This window comes from Cuculus canorus, chromosome 14 (genome assembly GCF_017976375.1).
Source record: "Cuculus canorus isolate bCucCan1 chromosome 14, bCucCan1.pri, whole genome shotgun sequence".
Classification (NCBI taxonomy): Eukaryota; Metazoa; Chordata; class Aves; order Cuculiformes; family Cuculidae; genus Cuculus; species Cuculus canorus.
Window position 1 is genome coordinate 2449023 of NC_071414.1, and position 22344 is coordinate 2471366.

Consider the following 22344-nt stretch of genomic DNA (forward strand, 5'->3'; position numbering starts at 1 on the left):
CCTCGAGGTCTCCTCTCCCGCCGTAGCCCGGCGCGGGTGCTGCCGCCTGCGTCGCCGTCTCTGCCCCGCGGGATCGCTCCGGGATCGGCCTGCGGCCTGGGCCGCCCCGCCCTCTCTATGGCCCGGCCCGGCGCCTGGCGGCGGCGCGCGGCATGTGGCGGCGGCTGCTGGGCCGCGGCCCGGGGTGCTGCCGGCCGCTCCCGCCCCGGCCTGCCTGCGCCGGGACCGAGGGGTGAGAGGGGAGGGGGAGAGGTTGTGTATGTGTGCGTGTGAGTGTGTATCTGGTGTGCCTGAGTGTGAGTGTGCAGGTGTGTGCGTCAGTGTGTGTCTCTGTGTGTGCATGTGCGTGTGTCTGGGTGTGCACATGTGTGTGCATATCTGTGCGTGTATCTGCGTGCATGTGTTGCATGTGCCTGTGCATGTGTTTCTCTGAGTGCATGTGAGTGTGCCTGTGCATATTTGCGTGTGTGTGTCTGCATGTGCATATCTCTGTGTATACGTGTTTATCTGCATGTGCATGTGTGCATGAGTGTGTTGCATGTGTTTCTGTGTGCATGTCTGAATGCGTATGTGTGCGTACCTGCGTGTGCGTGCACATATTTGTGTGTGCGTGCATGTGTCTGTGTTTGTGTCTGTGTGAGAGCGTGAGTATGTAGGTATGTGCGTGTGTGCGTCAGTGTGTGTCTGTGTGAGTATCTGTGTGTGCATCTGAGCGTGCATGTGCGTGTATGTGTGTGTGTGTCTGTGTTGCGTGCATGTGCCTGTGTGTGCACGTCTCTATGAGTGCGTGTGCATATCTGTGCATGTATCTGCATGTGTGTGTTGTGTGCCTGTGCATGTGTCTGTACGTGTGTGTTTCTGTGTGAGTGTGCATATGTGTATATTTGCGTGTGTCTGTGTGAGTGCATGTGCATATCTGTGTGTGTATCTGCACGTGTGTGTGTTCGTGTGAGCATGTTGCATGTGTCTGTTTGCATGTCTGAGTGCATATGTGTGCGTATCTGCCGGCGTGCGCATATTTGTGTATGCATGTGGATGTTTGTGCATGCATGTGTCTGAGAGTGTGAGTGTGCAGGTGTGTGCATGTGTGTGTGCATATCTGTGTGCATGTGTGTGTATGTGTGTGTCGTGCTGTGTGCATGTGTCTTTGTGTGCACGTGTGTCTGAGTGTGTGCATATCTGTGCACATATTTGTGTGTGTGTTGCGTGTGCATGTCTACGTACATGTGTCTCTGAGTGCATGAGTGTGCATATGTGTATATTTGTGTGTGTGTCTGTGAGTGTGTGACTACGTGTGTGTGCATCTGCGTGTGCATGTGAGCGTGTTGCATGTGTCTGTGTGCATGTCTGAGTGCATATATGTGTGTATCTGTGTGCGTGTGCACATATTTGTGTGTGCACATGTATATGTGTGTGTGCATATCTGTGTGTGAGTGTGCATGTGTGTGTGTCTGCCTCTGCATATCTGTGTGCAAGCGTGCGTGCGTCTGCATGTTGGGGGGTGTGTCTCTGTGTGTGTTTATGTGTGTGTCCATGTCTCTGTGGAAGCATGTGTGTGTGCATGGCTGTGTATGCATGTGTCTGTGTGTGCATGTGCGTGTCTGCATGTCTCTATACATGTCTGTATATGCATGTGTCTGTGTGCGAGCATGTACGTGTGCATGTCTTTGTGTGTGTGTATTTCTGTGTCTGTGTGTTTCTCTGTGTCTGTGGTCTGTCTCTTGTGTGTGTCTGTGTGTGCGTGTCTCTGTGTCCATGTCTGCGTGTGTCTCTGTGTGTCTCTGTGTGTGTGTCTGTGTTTTCGGGCTCTTCTCATGATGTTGGTGTTTTCGGGCTGTTCCAGAGTGCCCAACTGCCAGGATGGGCAGCCCCGGGATGGCTGGGAGCGAGGAGGAAGGCAGCAGCCCCTGCCCGGCCTGGTCCCCCCCTACTCGGTGCTGGAGGCCGTCACCTGGGTGAGGAACAGCAGGAAGGGACCTGGCCAGGAGCAATGTCACCTTGGTGGTGGGAAGGGGGAGAGGAGCCATGGGCAGTCCGGAACAGAGCTATGGCCATGGCTGGGAGGGACGTCACCAGGAGACTTTGGTGGTGGGAATGGAGATGGGAGGTGTGGGCAGCCTCCCTCCAAGCTGCCTCATGAAAATGGGGACAGAAAGAGGGAGTGGGGGCTGTTTTCTCTGACTTGTGTCTACTTCCCTTCAGGGAGCATTCGGTGCGCTGCTTCTGCAGGTGGTCAGACAGTTCTCGTGGCTGAGGTCACTGCCAGACACCAGGAGAGAGCGCAGGTCTCTCTGGCTTTCCTCGTTGCCCACTCAGCAGACAGGTTAGCAGTTCTGGCTTGGAAGAAGGGGCTCAGGGAGGGCCTGGCTGCCAGAGAGAGTTGCTGCCTCGTGACATTCTAAGTATGGCTGGAAGAGAGCAGTTGTGAGAAGCTGACAGCTTCCGAGCTCTCTGGGGAGAGTGAAGGCTTTCATCTGTCAGGGGAATATCACTGTTTCTTAATGATTTGGCACAATCCCACTTTTCATCCTGCGAGCCCTTCCCCTTGTTTTCTGTTCTGGACTCTGCTCCCTGAACTCCCCTCCTGTTCAGCTTTGTGGCTGCAGCAGAGAAGGACACTTAGTAGGTCTACAGTCTGGTGTTGCCTCCTAAGGCAAACGTGGAACTGTTTTGTGCTCTGTATTTCAGTGGTGACTGAAGCCTCATCCGGGTGTCCCAATGCACAGCCGGGGTCCTGCTTCCCGCAGAAAGCAAGTCCAGAGGTCGTGCCAGAGAATTCAACCTCAGGCATCCCCTCAAGGCAAGGAGAGAGCCAGCCCTGGGCGGAAGTAGGTATGTGCTGCGGGGCAGGACACTTGTGGCAGAATAACTTCAGAGTTTGAGTTCCTCCCGGGCAGAGCCAGGAGCCTGAAATGTACAGCCGTTTATTCACAGAATCACAGAATCACAAGGTTGGAAAGGACCCATTGGATCATCGAGTCCAACCATTCCTAACACTCCCTAAACCATGTCCCTCAGCACTTCATCCACCCGTTCCTTAAACACCTCCAGGGAAGGCAACTCGACCACCTCCCTGGGCAGCTGTTCCAGTACCCAATGACTCTTACTGTGAAGAATTTTTTTCTGATATCCAACCTGAACCTCCCCTGACGGAGCTTCAGGCCATTCCCTCTTGTCCTGTCCCCTGTCACTTGGGAGAAGAGGCCAGCTCCCTCCTCTCCACAACCTCCTTTCAGGTAGTTGTAGAGAGCAATGAGGTCTCCCCTCAGCCTCCTCTTCTCCAGGCTAAACAACCCCAGATCTCTCAGCCGCTCCTCATAAGACTTGTTCTCCAGCCCCTCACCAGCTTCGTTGCTTTTCTCTGGACACGCTCCAGAGCCTCAACATCCTTCTTGTGGTGAGGGGCCCAGAACTGAACACAGTATTCGAGGTGCGGTCTCACCAGTGCTGAGTACAGAGAGAGAATAACCTCCCTGGACCTGCTGGTGACCCCATTTCTGATACAAGCCAAGATGCCGTTGGCCTTCTTGGTCACCTGGGCACACTGCTGGCTCATGTTCAGTTGGCTGTCAACCAGCACCCCCAGGTCCTTCTCTTCCGTGCAGCTCTCCAGCCATTCTTCCCAAGTTGGTAAAGGTAGAAAGGGAGAACTTCAGAGAGAGACAGGAGTCAAAAATGCTCAAGAAGGCAGGGAGGAGCCTGCGCTGTAACTGTGCAGGTGACATCATCTTTCCCAATGCTGCTCTGCCTTAGCAGCCTGATGGCAGCATCCAATTTCTGCTCTTTTATTGTGGACAGATGCTTGCAGCCAGAAGGATTCAGGAAAACACTGCATCGTTGATCTGGGAGACTTCTGTACATGGCATGAAATGAAAGGAATTCTTCCTTTCCAGATTTCTGTGCGCTTATGCTGTAGATAAGGCAGTGAAAAGAGGTATCAGAGAAAGTCATATTAAAATTAGTTTTATAGAAATAGAGAGATGGGCTCGAAAAAAATTAAAGTCTTACCCAGAAAAGCAATGTCCTTAAATTTATGTCCTCCTACCTATGTCCTCCTTAACTTAAGCTCATATCAAGGAAGATCTGATGAGGCCTACAACAGGGCTGCTCACTAGATGTATAAACACTAATAATGCCTTCAGGAGCATGGTGGGAAGCAGGGAGCCTGCTGGGGCAGGTAGGATGGGCAACAACATATCATCATGGTATAGAAGAGTCACATAGAATCGTACAATAGTTTGGGTTGGAAGGAACCTTAAAGATCATCCAGTTCCAACCCCCTGCCATGGGCAGGGACACCTCCCACTGGCTCAGGCTGCCCAAGGCCCCATCCAACCTGGCCTTGAACATCTCCAGGGATGGGACAGCCACAGCTTTCCTGGGCAACATGAACAAGGCAAGCCACAGGAGTTGGCTGGATAATGCCAGGTGCTGCAGATGAGGTCAGAGAGGTTCATCATTCTTTGCTTAATTTCAGATTTTTTGCTTTCTTTTGTACTGATTTAATCTACTGTCCATCTCTGCTTGTCAAACCCATTGGCTGCCAGAGGTTACCATTCCCATCAGTTGGCAAATGGAGCATTTTGTTTCCATGTCTCCTAATTAGCTCCAGGAAAACAGCCAGGTTAATTTACCTAAACTGCCAATTAGAGTGTTTAACCCATCTGCTTTTGCCTGGAGCGTATTAAGAAGCACAAAAACACTCTGCCTTACTGGCAGATTACTGGACACGGACCTCTGGGAGAGGTGGTGGGGAATAAGGGGAGACAGTGATGCCTTCCGTTGGCACAGCTAAACGTTCAGGAACAAACGTGTGTCTGTGTCTGACAAACAGTTTCCTACTGAGAGTCAATAGGAAGAGCTTTTAGGCAAACAGAAGTTGAACAGTGACAAGTCACCAAGGCCACATACTCTTTGTTCAGATGTTCTTCAGAAGCTGTGAAATCACTGAGCCTCTAATGGTGATGTGTAATCCAATGCTTAAATCTGTGGTACGATCAGAGAAATGAATACTGACAAATTGGACACTGGCTTTGAAAAACAGGGGGTTGCTCCAGAATGGCAAAAAAAGAGAATTCTAAGTTGATGGAAACTGATATAGAATATAGATGTTAGATACATGGATGAGTGTGCTGTATCAAAGAACCAAAGGTCTTGGAAGGATTTAGGAAGCCATTTCTCAGGCCAGCTTGCTCCACTGCAGAGACTTAAGAGAGTTGTAAATCTATTTTTTCTTCACATTGAGGGCGGGAAGGCCCTGGCCCAGGTTGCCCAGAGCAGTGGTGGCTGCCCCATCCCTGGAGGTGTTCAAGGCCAGACTGGATGGGGCTTGGAGCAACCTGATCCAGTGGGAGGTGTCCCTGCCCATTGCACGGTGTGGAACTCAATGGGCTTTGAGGTTCCTTCCAACCCAAACCATTCCATGATTCAGTGATTCTATTAGGCGTTCGTTGGAGGAGTCAACAGGCATGTGGAGCAAGGACCTAAATCAAAGGTATCCGGAGAAATAAAGCTGATGTGAGGGAAGACAGAGGGGCTGCTCTTGAGGTAGTAACTCCTTAAAGTGCAAGAAGTAGTTTTCACAATGCAGAGTGGTTCCTGGTGTATTCTCCTAAGTCCTTTGTTGAAACCGGTTCTGTTCAGCTCAGTCAGCAGTGACTTGCAAAAATGCAATGGCAGAAGAAGCAAATGGTACAAAATTATTCAGGACAGTCAAATCTGAAAGTCACAGCAAATGATTACACAAGAAATAAAACCAGGCTCATCCCCAGGTAGGTTAAATGAGTATACACAGGGGAGCGTAACTGTAAATACACGTACAGCACGAGGCGAGTCAGATTAATAATTGTATTGCAGAGGGAACATTTAAAGTCACCATGGGTATGTTTTTGATAAGGTTAAGTCAGTCCTCAGCAGCAGTGAGGCCAATTAAATGTTAATTATTGTACAGGAAGGCACTGAGGGCAAGACGATATCATAGGTTTGTGTAGGTCTGTGGTGCAGCCACATCTCGAAGGCTTAAGGAAAAGACCTGTCTTAAAAACAGTAACAAAAATGGCAGAGAATGGATGATGAGAGGACAATTGCATAGAAATCAGACTGGCTCTTCAGCTTAAAAAAGAAGTGGCAGAGAGTGTGCTGGTGCTCTGTGAAACTAAAAGCGTTGAGGGAAGGTGAAATGGGACAATATTTTTATACTACGTTGATTAATGGGCAGCAGAGAAATGGTCAGGCAGCGAGCTTGAGAAAAGGCAAAAGGCAGCACATGTTTTTATCCATTTTTATCCAGTGCACAGGTAAATTGTGGAACTTGGTGCTACAGGCTAGAAACATAAACGAATTCCAAGAAGCGATTAGGTAAAATTACACATTCAAATTAGGTTTAATTGGTCCAGCAAAACCTCCTGCTCAGAAGATCAGAGAGCAGCTGATTGCTGGAAAGTTCTGCCAGGAAAAGCATGACTCTAATCCCTGTTCCTTACCCTTTCTGCCCAACCATCCTCAGCTGTCAGTTGTCAGAGATAATATTTGTCAGAAATAATTTGGTTTTCCTCAATATATAAGTCCTCAGGTTACATTCTCACATTATGCCATGCATCCATGTTGTGGGAATTAAGTCAGGGTGAAGAGATTCTGTAATTTTCACTGAAGAGGCTGAAAAACATGCACAATTTTGCAATATGGGAGGTCCTTTGGATCTTCCCACGGCAGGTTTTAAAGTGAAGCTTGGTGATACCTTTCTCTCCGTGTATGTTTTCTTTTCTGTAGGGAAAGCTGCCTGAGGTTTGGGATTAGTTTTTTTCTGGTGTTCAGCTACTGAAAAAGAATGAGGCTGGTGAAATCAGAATGCGGCAAGGAGCTGGGAGAGCAGAAGGAAGGGAAGGACAGACAGCTGGCAGATGATGCAGGGGAATCTGGTAGCAAAGTCCTGCCATTAGTGAACAGCCCTTCAGAGCTTGGAGTGGAGCAGAATGTGCTCTCACTTCTCCAGTTTGCTGTTGCCAGCAATGGCAAAGGACCTTCTACAGAGAATGCCGTGTCCTCACCCTTGTTTCAGCTCATTCCCAGACTGGGCTACACATACAGTGACAATCTGCTCTTGCTGTCAGCTACTTCATTGCCTCAAGTGGCAGAGATCTTTGTGATCCAAACATCCCGGCTCTGCAGAAGAGTCATTCCCGTTTAAACATAACACAATAGGATAGAATCTATTACTTGTACAGTGTTTCAAAAGAAAACTTTAGGGAATTCATTGCAAAATTGCTATAAATAGCCTTCTGGATATTAGTATCAGCAAGTCCTCAGCTGCGTGATAGCTGCCTATTTTTTTCCACGCGATTCGTGGCTCACTGGAAGCTTTTTTTGCCGGAATTTAAAGGCACAGAGTGAACGAGCAGGTGATTACAGCCAACCTTGGTGTTAGAGCGGCTGAATGCTGCCCTGGGGAGTTGTATTTTACCCCTGGCAGAACTGTGAAATTCGTTATTTCAATTCTGAGCTTACAGACATTTCAAAATTGTGTTTTCATTTCAAAGCACAATGAGAGCAATTGGAAACACTAAAATTTTCCATGAGGCACAAATCCTGGATTTTGTCCAGCTTGTGTTGTGAATGAATTCTTGTGAAGCGTTTGGATGTTTTGGGATGAGCAATCTAGACTGTCTATGAGAAGATTATTAATTATTTGGAGCTGGCTTTGAGTGACATTTGATTGGTACAGGATGAACAGAGGGAAAATACAAAATATTTATTAGTTGCTGAATACGTGAGTGGCTCAGCGGTCACCCAGGACGCTGAAAGCTGCAGGACTGCGTGGAACAAAGCGTGTCACATCATAGCACATGCTGGAAGATGTAGACGAAAAGTTGCACAGACAATTCCAGTTGTGGTATTCCCAGCTTTGGCATTGCTTTGGAAATAGAACCTTAAGATTACCTTAACGTGGTTTTGTGTGTGCAATATTGCAATGAATTTGCTCAAAGCTGAGCTCCTGTGAAGTTCTGCTGAGGCTTGGCCATTCCTTGGGAAACAAGAAGCAAGCCATTGGGGTGAATTTGTATGACCTGGTGGGTTTAATCTAAGCTGATCTCCTTACTCTGCTGAGCGGAGTGGGATTCCTCGCTGCTGGGGGTTGCTTCTGTTTCTGCATTCGCTGGTGAAGGAACACTAAGCATATAATCATAGAATCACCTGGTTGGAAAAGACCTCTTGGATCATCAAGTCCAACCATTCCTATCTGCCACTAAACCATGTCCCTGAGCACCTCGTCTACCCGCCTTTTAAATACCTCCAGGGATGGGGACTCAAAGTGTTGGGTTTAGATTGTGTGCCTGGTATTGAGGCAGCTGCTGCGGAGCAGGTGAGTCTTAAAAGATCATGGTATCCCTGAAGAGTTGATTTGAGGCTTGCCCAGCCTTAGTGGTGGGTTCCAAGAGAATTCATTAATCTAATCCTTCAGAAGATGGGACTGGGCAGCAGGATCAGTTGGTCCCTCTGTTTACTCTGGGAGCAGTAGCTCTTAGCTGGCAGATCACTGGGATTTGGATGAGGAGGGATTTCCAGTGGGAGGGAGACATGAGAGAGTTTGCAAGCTGATAGAATTCAGAATTAGTTTCTGTTTATTTTTCATGGGGTAATGGTTTGTCCAAATTACAGCGCGTTTTCTCAGTAGACGATGAATCCCTGATTTAGGAATAGATGTCTATGCCAAATGTAAAGTTTCTGGAAAGCGTGAATGCACTAATGTTGTTTAAACAAATAGTTTGGAGACGTTTTAACACAGACAATTTTTTTCATTAGCTTTGCTGTTGCATATATAGGAAAAAAACAGATTGTGTTATGAGGGAGATACTTAAACAAGAGACAGATCAGATAATTTTATTCCTGCTTTGAAAATAAATGTAAAGCGCAACTAATAAATTCACAGCTTATATTATTTTTGATAGAATGATGAGTAGAAATTGTGTTTGCCATCGCAAACTTGGTTGTTGGGTGAATGGGTCTTGTCCATATAAAATACATTTTAACGCAGCCAGAGGGGAGTTGGTTATCTGGCAATAATGAGGCTGCAGCTGGAACATAGGCCGAGGCTTTATGTGTGTTGTAAGATGGTGCAGGCGCTGCAAGGAGCAATCCTGCCTGTTGAACTTTCGTTTCTGCTGCTCTGCAAGTGGGAGGTGTCCTTGCCTGTGCAGGAGGATTGCAACTGGATGATCTTTAAGGTCCCTTCCAACCCAAACCATTCTACGACTCTATTAAGTGCTCGTGTAGCTGTAAGAGGGCCAGGGATCAAGGAAGTGGGCCCCCAAAAGGACTGGTTTGCACTGGTATTAGCTCCCTGCTCTGTAGTAACACAGCTTGAGAGGGGGACAGGGGGACACAGGGAGGACGCAGCCATGTCTTGCATTAGCAACAGTGGTTTGAAGTCATCCAGGCTTCACCACCTGGTGCTGGGTGCCTGGTGGGATCCAGCTGCTTATGGTGATCCAGGGAGGTCACCATCCTCTTAGAGCATAAACGCCAGTGTAATTGCTTCCAGCACAATTCCGTTACAGCAAGGTGGCTTAGCTGTTGCTGTGTTTTTGTGAGATAATTCTGATTGCAACTGGTCAGATCATGGCTGAACGTGTGGTTGTGCCAATGCATCTAAAAGGGCAGCAAGGAGCAAGTAGGGTACGCTGGGGTGGCAACCTGAGCCTGGTTCTGATCCAGCCAGAACAGAACGTCTGATCATCCCCTTGCAGAAACAGAACTGCATCCTGAAAAGAAATTATCTGGGAAAGGAGCTAGGGAGGCAAGCGCCTAAGCATGAGATCTTGGTGTGGTGCTCTGGGCGTTGGGAACTGGGGCATGGCTCTGATGCTTGCGAGCTTGGCAGCTCCAAATCCAAACAAGGAGGCAATTTTACCCTTCCTGTGACACTGGTGAGAGGATCCGCACTTCAGTAACAAAGCTGAAAATTCAAGAATAATGGCAAAAAGTCAAAAAATTAATCAGCTCGGGCAGAAAGAGTACTTCATTTGAAAGACATGAGCAGCATGGTCTGCTTAGAATCACAGACAAGAATCAAGAGGGGTTGATTAGTCATGTCAGGACTTTCAAAAGGAGAACAGGGTTTTTAGTAAAGAGCCTGGGAGCAGAAACCAGATGTATTTTAATTTTAAATGAAGCACAGAGGTTTAAAGCGGCGATTACAAGGTGCTGGAACAAACTTTCAGAAATGGGAGATGTCTTTGCCTTTTGATGCATTCAGCTCAAGACTGAGGGCTCTCTGGAGGAGGCACATTAGCTGGCCGCAGGTTACAGGGCTTTGGAGTAGAGAAGACAGGTAGAGGAGGAAGAGGTGAAGATATAGTATTGCTTAACTCTGCTGTTTTGTTCTGTTTTTAATGTAGGGGAGTTCCAAATCCCTGAGAGCTGCAGTGTGGGGCCAGTTCTCCACAGTGCAAAGGTATGCTTTCATTTCTCTGACTTTCCATCTGCATCTGAAACCCCCTCCCTGCAAGATACCATCCCAGTGCCACCCCAAGCACAGCCTGAGCAATCCACTTACACGCAAGACTCTTCTCTGCCCTGCATGGCTGAAGGCCAGGAGATGGAGAGATGTGAAATGCTGCCCTCTGCATTAGCTAGAGCTCAGTTCCAAGAACGGCAAGCTGGAATCCCTTTAAGTGTTTGTATAGTAGGGGTGCTGGTAGCACTGAAAGGAAATGGAAAAAAAGCCCCAAATCAAACAAAAAAAAAAACCACTCTCCAGCAGCCCTGGCCTATTCTTGTGTATTTGCCTTTTGGTACAACCTCTCACTAGGTGATTATGTGCTGTTGCTATTTAGGTTCTTATAGACAACCCATGACTGGAGAAGGTGGTGTCACTCCTCCTGAAGCTGCAAATCAGGCCTGGCTCTTGGCTGTTACAGAGAGGAAGGCAATTTGGGCTTGAAGAGGGTGCATCAGCTTGAGAGTCACAAGGCTGTAAATTGTATTATTGTTCCTGTTGTGATTAAACCTGCTAATTCCTTGTAATTCACAGTCTCAGGTGCAGACAATTCCCTATTTTAAAGATCAATCAGCTGAGCAATTGCTCAAGGGCACTGTGAACAGAGTGGAGGTAAATTCAGTGTCTGATAGAGTGGGTTCCTCAGTTCAGTGTGGCAGTGGCCTCTGCTCCCCGACCAGAAAGGCTTTTGCTTGATCTGCTGAGGGAGTGAGCAGATCAAGCTCACTATCCTGGGAGATGCCACTTCTGCAGGGCCGTAGGAAGGGTCCGCAGCACATCCATAGCTTGTGGCACAGGTCTCTGGAGCCTCTCGGGAGAGGAGGGGAGTTTGTCCATATCTTGCTCTCCTGTGAGCAGCTCTGGCTGAGTGGTAAAGCACTTGGGTGGCAAGGGGTGTTTCTGCGGCGCGCGGAGGCATCTCAGCCCCTGTGCAGTGTGCGCTGCCTCCACCCGATGGCACTCACTTTGTGCACAAGCTGGGAAGCCAGAGCTGCAGGCCAAGGCTAATCCTCCTCCCACCTCCCAGAGCTGTGGTGAAGTGAAAAATACTGTTCATTACCAAGACAGAAAAGACATTGTCTCTGCTGTGCAGGGTTTTATTAGGAGTGCACAGTGTTCAGTAAGCTGGCCCTGTGGGCTCAGCTCGAATTGCAGGTAGCATATACAAATATATCAGTGCGTTCAGCAGAGACTGATTGAGCTGTTGATGTAAGGTGGAAGGGTGAACAAGGGCTAATGTTACTTTTGAAGAAGGCAGTTACTGGTGGTATCAGGCATTTGCTAGATTCTGAAAGGTCTGATGAGGTCCCAGAGGCTACAACAAGCTCCTTGGCCCAAGGGGAGGCAAGCACTTCCATGCAGCTTCCCTAACTGAATGGCTGTGTAAGACACACAGACTTTTTTGTGAGTGCTTGACACCAGATTACATCACCCGCTTGATAACTCTATCAGTACAAGCATGTCTCACTGCTCATATTCCAAGTAAGAATCGCCTATAAGGTCTGTATATTTCTGCTGTCTTAATAGCTTTCTTCTTCAACTCCTCAGGGTGACCCAGCTCCACGAGGGCGTTTAGAGGAAGCTGCGTTCCAATTGCAGCGAATTTTCCGGATTGACATTTCCATTGCATTGAACATCCTCGGTAATGTGGACTTGGATTTGTTTTGTCCTTAAACCACACATTTCTCTTGCTGGAGGACCTCCAAATTGTTGCAGGTCTTGTGTGAAGGCAGAGATGGCATATACCCAAGCTGAAGCCTCCCTTCAACACTTTCAAGTGTGCTTTGAGAGATTTATTGCCCTTTGTCCCATCCTGCCACCTGATTTGTATCAGCATATTTAAATCTAGGCTTGATTGAAGCCTGCACTGTTATCCTGACATCTGTAATTGGAAATTAAGCCATCTCTGTCTTTTTTGCAACACAAACTGTCATATCCTTGTATGCTTTTTCATTGTCGGACATCTCAGTCTTCCTGGCAGGCTGAAAAAGCAATTGCAGAATTGCAACTCAAAGAAGAGTTGAAGAAAGATGCAATGATCTAAGAAAAACTTCCCTGCCCTACATACACCGCTTGTTGCAGCACTAAAAAAGTGAGCTGTTTCTGTGCGAATCATACGTCGTGTTAGCCTGTCATCCCTCTTTGCAATGAGGCTACAAAACTTCCTAAAATGCTGTGTTGCCATTTTTGCTCTGGAAACTGTGTTCCTGTGGATTGAGGGCTGACAAGGCAGCTGGAAGTAGACTGGAGTGCTTGAGCAGGGCCAAGGAAGGCAGGGGAGGTTGCCGGACGTGATGATGCTGCTCTCTGACCATTTTCTTTTCCCCTGTTTTTACATTGTGTTCTTTTCAGGGATTGAAAGTATGAGAGCGGGACATGAGAGGATAGCCTATACCTGCTTCAAACTGGCAGCGGATCGAGGCTACAGCAAAGCCCAGTTCAATGTGGGTCTGTGTTACGAGCATGGCAGAGGCACAGAAAAAGACTTAGAAAAGGTATCCATGGCTTGTAGGGTTGTGTATTCATGGCACAGACCAGAAAAGTGGTCTTTGTTGGGTCCACAGGCGCTTTCTTCCCTTTGCATGGATGTGATGGTCTCTGCAGTCTCATTAGAAAGTGCTAGAAATAATCTAAACTGTGGGTTCGCAGTGCTGACTCCAGTGCCATAGCACATCATAGAGACGTGCTTCTGAAATCCCCTTTCTCATAGCTTCAGAGGTCGTCTCGTTGGTACATGGGCTGTGCCAGTCACACCCAGGAGAGTACCAAGGAGAAACCTGTCACCTTACTGTATTTAAAGCACAACTGCACATCCAAGAGCTTCTTTACATCTCCAGCTGCCCAGTGTGGGTACCCTAACTACAGCCTGCCACCTAGTGCGTGCTGGCCATACTCAGCATCTTCTGTAGGCAGGAAGATCTGCAGAGGCAGCTTGTTTGGAGGAATCGTGCAGATCCCCGCTGGCGCAGAGTAAGCTTTGGTATTGTTGGCCCAGTGCCACCCCCTTCAATGTGAGGAGCTTTGACTAGAGGAGGCAGAGTGGTTAGAGAGTGCTCATGTAGGCACAGTCCGCTGTCTCACGGAAACAGTTTCATATTCTTCAGCGAGGAGGTGTGGGAGAGCTGCTGGAGGCAGCGTGTGCAGGCTGTGATAGATCTAGGCACAGACGTTAAGTATGTCCTGGCCAGAGGGAGTCATGTCACATTTGAGGGCAGGCATAACCTGAATCACACAAGTGTCTGTCTCTTTCCAGGCAGCTTTTTATTATTACCATGCAGCCAGCAGCTGTCACCCCATGGCGCAGTACCGCTACGCTCGATGCCTCCTGTGTAAAAGCCCTGAAAGCGAATGGGACAGGCGTCAGAAGGCAGTGACTTTCCTGGAGCAAGCAGCAGTGGCTGGGATTACAGAGGTTAGTTCCCACAGCACGGGGATTCAGAGGAGGGAGCCAACAGAGAACCCTCTCTAAAGGATCAGAACCGCAAGACATCCTAGAAAGTAACATCTGTGGGACTGGAAGCGAAATTCTTCCAACGTGTTTATACCTCTGACAGTGTATGGGAGACAGCCCTGCCTGCACGAGGGAGACAACTGGGTACCCACTGTGTCAACAGTGCCAGTTGTCTGTTCTGCTGCTGGGCTTTTTAATGTGGCTCTTGGACACTTGGATTAGACCATTGGCTTAGGAGAACTGACCTACCATTGGAAATGTATATCTGTGTTTCATCTCCTCTCAGTTCCGAGAACACAGGTCACTTTGATAGAGGGATTTCCATGAGGTGCTTAAAGTAAGAACAGATCCTCGATTTCTATCTGTGACTTTTCAAGATGATTTACCCACATGGATCTGTGTCCCCTGCCCTCCTTTCTCACTCTTCAGGAGATACGTTTAGGCATGAGCCATCTTGTGTTGCGAATACCGGTTGTTCTGGCAGTGACTCTATCGCATGTAACACACTGTTCCAGGAAGTACATCTGCTGTATCTCACGAGCAGGAGCTGTTCTCTCACTCTGACTTCCGCAATGCCATTTGAAATTATATTCTGGGTCTTAGAGTCTTAGTATGATTATGTCACTGCTATAATGGAGTTCTATACATCAAATGTGATTTTTCTGTCTTCACTACGTCAGATTGATTTTTTCCAAAGACAGCCGCCCTTCTCTCAACTGGCTCTGCAGCAAGCAGGGACTTTGCACACCCATCTTGCTTCAGTAACCCTGGCATTTGAAGAACTTATAAAATCAGTAAAAGAACTGGAGTAACTAATGGGGAAAACCCTGGCTGATTTGTACTGTGTGGTTTTGTTGCAGGCACAGGCTTATCTTGGCGTGTTTTACATGAGGGAGCCACAACCTAAGGAAAAGAGAGGTCTGAAGTACCTGCTGCTGGCAGCAAAGAACGGCGTAAGTAGTCCTGTGATTGTTCTCAGTTTAGGATCATTGATGTTACAGGTGGCACATTTCAGGGCTTCTTGGAAATGGGAATGAGTGTGGGGAATTCACCACACTGTTGGAAAGGGCAGGGTGGGGCCTTGGACGGGCTGAGAGAGTTGGGATTGTTCAGCCTGGAGAAGGAAAGGGTCCAGGGAGAACTTAGAGCAGCTTCCAGTACTGAAAGGGGCTCCAGGAAAGCTGGGGAGGGGCTCTTGATCAGGGAGTTGTGGGGACAGCACAAGGGTAACGATTTTAAGCTGAAAGAGGGGAGTTTGAGATGAGATGTTAAGAAGAAATGCTTTGCTGTGCAGGTGGGGAGGCCCTGGCCCAGGTTGCCCGGAGCAGTGGTGGCTGCCCCATCCCTGGAGGTGTTCAAGGCCAGGTTGGATGGGGCTTGGAGCCTCTGAGCCAGTGGGAGGTGTCCCTGCCCATGGCACGGGGGTCAGAACTGGGTGGGCTTTGAGGTCCCTTCCAACCGAAACCATTCCATGGTCTTGGAAAGGAAACGGGCCCAGGGGCACAGACCCTACAGACTGTGAATGCAGAAACAGCCCTTTTGGGTTGGAGTCGTTCTTACAGCACCAGTGCTTACATTCATCTGGGATAATTGCATGCATTTCCCATTATGGAGCACGTACACCCTCTTCAGTCAAACTCACTCCTCTGTCATTTTGAGAACTGTTGTGCCAATCTAAAATATGCTCTTCAAAATTGCTCCATTATTTATTGCATTCCATACAAAGGATAAGAGGACTCTTTCTGTTTCTTTGCAGGGATCTTTAACATGCTTAAATACTTGACATTCAGCCTCCCCTGGTTGTTTGAGTTTATCCTTATATTATCTGGATCCTCAGCAACTTTCTTTCGCCGAGTGACCCATGCTTATTTTGTTTGAAGGGCAGTGCTGTGCTCTGACAGAGCACTTCTCCAGAGCCCCTGCCACAGTGGGAGCAGCAGAAGTACGACACACCGTGCCTCGCAGCCAGGTCTCTGCACCCCATGGTTCTGTCTCTTTACCTCACTGTGACTTTGTTCACTCATTTCCAGCTTGCACCACATTGTAATAGGTTTTTTTCTGAAGAACTTGTTCATTTTAACTTCAGTTCCCACAGCTTTTGTGTAATGGGAAATAATGAATAGCTGTTCCCTCTTCTGGCTAATACTTCTGGTTCTGCTGCCCTTTAATACGTCTTCTCTTTAGTCACTCCTTTTGCGGGCTGCCGAGTGCTAGTTCAGTTTGTCTCTCCATTTAGTTAAGCTGTTCCATTTTCCTTGTCAGTCTTTATTTTTCTAGTCCTCCTTTGACCATATTAAGATGCTTGGACTAAAGCTGGACTCAGGATGCCAGGGATCTGACATTATGAGATCCTCTGCTGTGTTTTGTATTCCCTTCCAATAATTCCTAATATCGTTTGCCCTTTTGCCTGCCTCTGAGCAGGATGGTTTCAGGGAGTTATCGCAGTGACTCACACATTTCTTTCTATAAGCACTACTTTGCATTTGTCAACACCAAGTTTCCCCTGGGATTGTGCTGCCCACTCTTAGGCTTGTGAGATCTTCTCTAATTAATTCTCCTGATGACATTACATCACTTGCAAGCTTTGCCGCGTCTGTTTTCACCCGCTGTGGAGTGCAGACCCCATTGGATCACTGGTGGGACCAGACCTGCCTCCCCACAGCAGCTCAGGCATCACGATACAGTATTTAATCCCAAACCTGCTATGGGTTGCTCCTAAGCCGCATCGCTGGCTCCTTTCTTCAGCCTGATGTCAGATGTGTATCCTGCACACTGTAACAATGAATTATCTCATTAAATAGATGATTGTCATTTACTGAGCGCCTCGTAAGCCCTTGACAACAGCCAGTCTCACAGGTAGTGCTGGTCCCAGGGGTACTCCCAGTAGAGCAACGTTTCACATGTGTTGGTCACAGCCTTGACAGTTCTCAGATTCCAATCATCTTTCCCCATCTCTGCTTCCCCGGGGTGTGCCTCATCTTTGGTGGCAGCTTGTGCATAGGCTCCCTGGGATGTAACCCAGCGTATTCTGCTGGGAGAACGGCTCCAGGAGCATGGTCTTTTCCTGTTACCCTGGAGTATGGATTTGTATTTAGTTGGTTTACAGGCTGTGGGTAAGCAAGGACAGCACCATTTAGCTACAACCACAAGAAAGGGAAAACTGCCACAAAAAGTCATAGGTTTAGTGTTTCTCCCTCGGATTGTTACTCTATGCTAAAGCTGACAAGTGTTCTTCCAAGCACAACGACGCTTCAGAGAACTGTTTTACTTTGGTTACCACTTTTTATCCTCCCTTATTTTATGCGTGCAGCCACAGACTATCAAAACCATATTAAAGACTGTTGTTGCAGAACTGAGCCTGACCTTCGGATTTCAAAGTATAGTGCAGTCCCTTATGCCATGCTAATTTGGGAATCTCTTCTCTTTGTGGTCTTGTGCTGTAAGAGATGGCTAGTGGAACACTTCATACTTATTTAACCCTGTCTGTTGTTGCATCTGAAGTGCCAAGGCTTCAACGTGTTTATCTCATCTCTAAAGAAGTTTACCACTGTCATAAACTGCGACTTGCAACATTTTCCAAAGCACCCACTCATTGATTTCTTCACTTTACCAGCTATATCCCAGGCAGCAACACTTGCAATATGTTCTTTTCTCATGGCTTTATTAAAACGTGCTACTTCCTTTTTTTTTCCTTCTTTTCCTTCTCCTCTTCTTTGCGAAGCCTTGTTTAGATCAGATTTCTGGCAGTCGTGCTCTTCAGGTTCCTGGGTTTATTTACTGGAAAAGGTCTGTGTAACCACTAGCCCATGCCCTCATTTTAATGCCTTAAGGACTGTTGTCTTGCTTTCGTGTAATCTGTGACACTGGTTGGACCTCAAAGATGTGTACAGACGACACGTAAGTGTATCACAGGTTTGGCTTTGGCTTGATATAGTGGGACATGCCCCTGCCCATGGCAGGGGGGATTGGAACTGGGTGATCTTTAGGGTCTCTTCGAACCCAGACTATTCTATGATTCACTGACCCATCTGCAGCGATGTCCTCTGCTTTCTATTTTGTTCTCAGCAGTTACGTGTGTCTGAGTAGTTCAGGTGCTTTTTCTGTAGCACTTATTTGCTTGACTTCATTTCTGCTGCTTGAGGTTTCTTCTGGACTGTAATCACCTGGAGCTGAGCAAGATAGTGCTGCACTGTTGTGTTGAAGGCGTGGTAGCCTGGTGCTTCCAAGGGGAATCTTAGCCCTGGACAGCAAGTACCTCTCTGGCATTTCTTATGTTTTTACAAGACTTCTGCGTGAGCTGTAGCAAGGCAAGTCCACAGGGCCTGTGCAGAGCCTGGGTGTGAGCAGGATGTGGGTGCAGTCACAGCTGCCCAAGTCATAGAACCGTGGAATGGTTCAGGTTGGAAGGGACTGTTAAGCCCATCCAGTCCCACCCCCTGCCATGGGCAGGGACACCTCCACCTGAATCAGGGACTCCAAGCCCCAACCAACCTGGCCTTGAACATCTACAGGGATGGGGCAGCCACCACTGCTCTGGGCAACCTGGGCCAGGGCCTCCCCACCCTCATAGCAAAACATTTTGTTCCAAGATCTCATCTCAATTTCCCTTCTTTCAGCTGAAAACTGTTCCCCCTTGTCCTATGCCTGCATTCCCTGATCAAAAGCCCCTCCCCAGCTTTCCTGGAGCCCCTTTCAGTACTGGAAGCTGTTCTAAGTTCTCTGTCTCTTAGCTCTGACCCCTGAGACAAGTGGCATGCTCTGCAGAGACAGTTGTTCCTTTCTTCCTGTGACAGAGACCTTGAGGTTGATGGAAAATAAATAAATTTAATTGGAAAGTGATAGGAAAGAGCAGAGTCAGAGATGTCTGGTGAGAAACACTGCTTCACTCTGTGCTTGGAGAAGGGACTAAATTACTGAAGATATGGTCTGAGAGATAGAGGAGCTTTAAAGAAGGTGACTGAAGATAAAGCAGTAGACTTTAAAGAAGGTGTTAAAGACTCTCTCTTCTATCATGTGCTGTTGTTGCTTCTCCATGTGGGGCCGATTGCTGTGCTTTGTCCCTTGGCTAGGATGCCCAAAGCAGGTATCACGTGGGCGTTTGCTATGAAAAGGGCCTTGGAGTGCAGCAGAGCCTGGCAGAAGCGATGAAACACTACCGACAGTCGGCTGCTGCAGGGAACAGGAGTGCCCAGGAGAGACTGCGAGTATTGGAAGAGGAGGTGGAAGGTACTGTGGGCAGTGGGGAAGAGGGTGTGTGGGACCGTATTGCGACCCTATAAAAATAGGGCCCGTGTTGCCAAAGGAACACAGGGACATGGCAAAAAGGAGTCCTTTTTACTGAAGGGAGGAAACGCTTCTCCTCCTCAGATCTTTCCACTTCGTACCAGCTATTTCCGATTGAGCTGAAGTGGAGAAGCTGTTTCCGTAGTACAATCTATCATTAATACCTTGTTTTAATATACTTTTAGATGTTCAACCAAAGCATCCCTTCCCTTCTGGAATAAGAGCCTCTTCCTCCAGCCCCTGTTTCTGGGCTGTTGAGCATGTGCCTGCAGGTCTCCACGCCACCCCGCCAAGACAATCTGCCCTCACCCTATCCCACTCTTGGAGCGCAGACGGACTCCACATGATGGTGCTCAGTGGTGCAGGATGGAGCCGTGCCCTTGGAAACAGGGCAACGTCGCTGGAACTACAGTGCTTGGAACCCCACCACTGCTGTTACTAGAGCAGCTGGTAAGTGGAACGAGCAGGCAGAAGGGAAGGCAGCCCTTCTTAGTCTGTGTGGAGCAGGAAGCAGGCCAGCAGTGAGTGGAAAGAGAAAGCTTTCTGTTAATGGAACAGGAGCCATTTTTAGATACTAGGGAGTTGAGGATAAACCTGGTAATGTCTCCTGCTCCACCATGTCATCTGGCCCTCTACCTTCCAATACAAGGACATTTCTTATGCTCCTGCGGTCCTGAACAGAGCTCTGTATAGCCTCCAGCTGTGCCACGGTGATAGGACTTGGGGTTGTAATTCCGGTAGCCCTACACATCTTGCACAGTTTCTCCCATCAGGTTTACAAGCCACCATATGGTGGTGTTGGCAGCTAACCGTGATGGGCCTGGCCCACACCCTCTGAGGCAATTTGATCTCACTTGCAGGCTACCTGTTCCCACGGCAGCTCTGCTGCCAGCACAATCTGGGCTTGTCTCCTCCATTGCCATCATGGTAATTTAATCTGCTTTCAGACCTGCTCAAGCAAGAGAGGGAATTCTGATTATTAAGGCGCAGGTTTCTGTGGGATATGACTTATGGATCCACCTGTACTGGTGCAAGTAACGGCTCTCCGCAGCCATCCTGCACCATTGTTGGTGTCCTCGGTCCCCAGTTATTATTCCTTCAGCTCCGGCAGCGAACTGCTCCCATGGGTACACCCCTTGGAGTCACGATGAGCAAGGTTTGCTTTAAAATTTATCCTGTACATGTTTGCTAAGCACGCCAGCTCATTTTCACTGAAGTGGATAAGGGATGCTCCCAGCGGGCAGGAACCACTTTCAGGCAGACAGCGGCAAGCAGCTGGTATGATAATTCCTTCCATTGGGGCAGCTGAATCCGGAAAAAGGCATTTGTCCACACCAGTTTAAACTGGTTCAAGGGCATCTGTACAAACTATCCGGCTTCCTGTAGCCACGGTATTCTGGTGCTTTGTATAGATCAGGCACTGAAAAACAAAGGCAATGGCCCCATCCTGAACTTTCTGTGGGCTCCATTCATCAAGGGAGGGGCACAGCCAGAGCTCAACACATCTGATTGTTCTGGTCTGGTCTCTTTTTCTGCTCAGACCAAACTTTCTTAGACCATTTCCTTTATCAAGCAGGATACAATTAGCAGGAAATTCCTCGGGTGGGTTTCCTATTCTGTGATAATCCACAGCATGCTTACGCATTGGGCAGGACGGGGGTGAGGGTTGAGGGGGTTGGAAGCCATTTGCAGAATCAGGAAATTGAACCGAGGGAGGAATTTGTCTCCTTTTTAATCTTCTTCTTACAATGTATTTTTGTGTAAAGATTGTCCTTTGACAGTCCCATCAAAGTGACTTTCCAGAGGAAGACCTGAGGTGGTGCCATGTGTTTGTGCATTCCCAAGATGCAGAGCATTCCCAAGATGCAGAGCAATCCCGTAGGGCTGCATCTCCTCACAGGCGCAGCTATGGCTCCCTCGTGGTTTGCACAGCTGCATCTCAGTTAGAGTTTGGCTCACGGTCATTGTTTTGGTGCAAGAGCCTGTTTTGTTTGTGAAACAAAACAGCAAGACATTTCTGTTAGCAGCACGGAGGTAAAAGCAGGCTGGGGCAAAACCATCAGTGTAGTTTATTGCTGGAGACGGGGTCATCTGTGAAGCACTTTGAAGACTGCAAATATAACAGTGGATGTTTTGGATATTAAAGAGGCTACCTGGGGAAATCTTACTGTATTGCTTTTGCCGTTTGGTCCCGAGAGCAACAGAAAGGGCTAACTTTTTTGTTTACTCTGCTTTAAATTATCTGTATGAGTGTCTGATGCTGTGGCTTCTGTGTGTACACATTAAAAGCAGGGCACTGTCACCTCTAGGTGTGTGGGAAAGGAGTACAGGTAAGACACCCTTGAGATGCTCCAGGATTGTGTTTGCTGGGCTGTGCTGGCTGTTCTTTTTCAGCTTTTGGATCCAGAGGAGGGCTACAAAGATATCAGGGGGCTGGAGCACCTCTGCCGTGAGGACAGGCTGAGAGAGTTGGGGTTGTTCAGCCTGGAGAAGAGAAGGCAGCGGGGAGACCTTATAATGACCTTCCAGTACCTGAAAGGGGCGCCAGGGAAGCTGAGGAGGGACTTTTTACAAGGGTATGGAGTGATAGGGCAAGGGGGAATGGCTTTAAATTGGTGGGGGAAGATTTAGTTTAGGCATTAGGAAGAAATTCTTCACGATGAGGGTGGGGAGGCCCTGGCTGCCCCATCCCAGGTGATGTTTGAGGCCAGGTTGGATGGGACTCTGAGCAACCTGATCCAGTGGGAGTTGTCCCTGCCTATGGCAGGGGGTTGGAACTGGATGGGCTTTAAGGTCCCTTCCAACCCAAACCATTTCATGTTTCTATGATTAACAGTAAAAATAAAACCCAAAACTGTCACCCAAAGGCACCTGGTGTGGCAGCCCTACTGCGAGCAGATTAGCTTTGGAGAAACCTGTGTTGTGAACTGCAGTGTCTGTGGCAAAGTCAGTGTAGGATTTTTAACATACAGGTGGTGAGGGAAGGAAAGTGGGGTGTGCAAAGCACGGCTGGCCCTGCATGCTGCTGAAGGGCAGGCTGGCTGCCTCAGCCTCGCTTTTGTAGTCACTCAGCGAGCAAAGATGCTGTGCATTGCCGGCAGTGCTGACCCTCACT

The 22344-nt window shown here is 48.2% G+C and overlaps 1 protein-coding gene and 1 long non-coding RNA gene across 14 annotated transcripts in view; one reads left to right on the forward strand and one right to left on the reverse strand.

The window, feature by feature from the left end:
- Nucleotides 1–137, reverse strand: part of LOC128853656 (uncharacterized) — a 64548-nt gene extending 64411 nt beyond the window's left edge. For 11 of the 13 annotated variants that reach the window (XR_008452322.1, XR_008452323.1, XR_008452319.1 and 8 more), the window contains exon 1: nucleotides 1–137. This is a non-coding gene — a long non-coding RNA (uncharacterized LOC128853656). The other 2 variants (XR_008452325.1, XR_008452324.1) reach the window with 2 other exon arrangements.
- DELE1 (DAP3 binding cell death enhancer 1) overlaps nucleotides 11–22344 on the forward strand; it is a 23690-nt gene continuing 1356 nt past the window's right edge. Inside the window, exons 1-11 of the mRNA XM_054079943.1 lie at nucleotides 11–232; nucleotides 1844–1955; nucleotides 2203–2323; nucleotides 2689–2832; nucleotides 10395–10450; nucleotides 12044–12137; nucleotides 12848–12990; nucleotides 13749–13907; nucleotides 14807–14899; nucleotides 19016–19172; nucleotides 19415–19679. Of these exons, the coding sequence (XP_053935918.1) occupies nucleotides 153–232; nucleotides 1844–1955; nucleotides 2203–2323; nucleotides 2689–2832; nucleotides 10395–10450; nucleotides 12044–12137; nucleotides 12848–12990; nucleotides 13749–13907; nucleotides 14807–14899; nucleotides 19016–19172; nucleotides 19415–19671 (1416 nt within the window). The 5' untranslated portion in view covers nucleotides 11–152 and the 3' untranslated portion in view covers nucleotides 19672–19679. The remainder of the gene's footprint in view (nucleotides 233–1843; nucleotides 1956–2202; nucleotides 2324–2688; nucleotides 2833–10394; nucleotides 10451–12043; nucleotides 12138–12847; nucleotides 12991–13748; nucleotides 13908–14806; nucleotides 14900–19015; nucleotides 19173–19414; nucleotides 19680–22344) is intronic.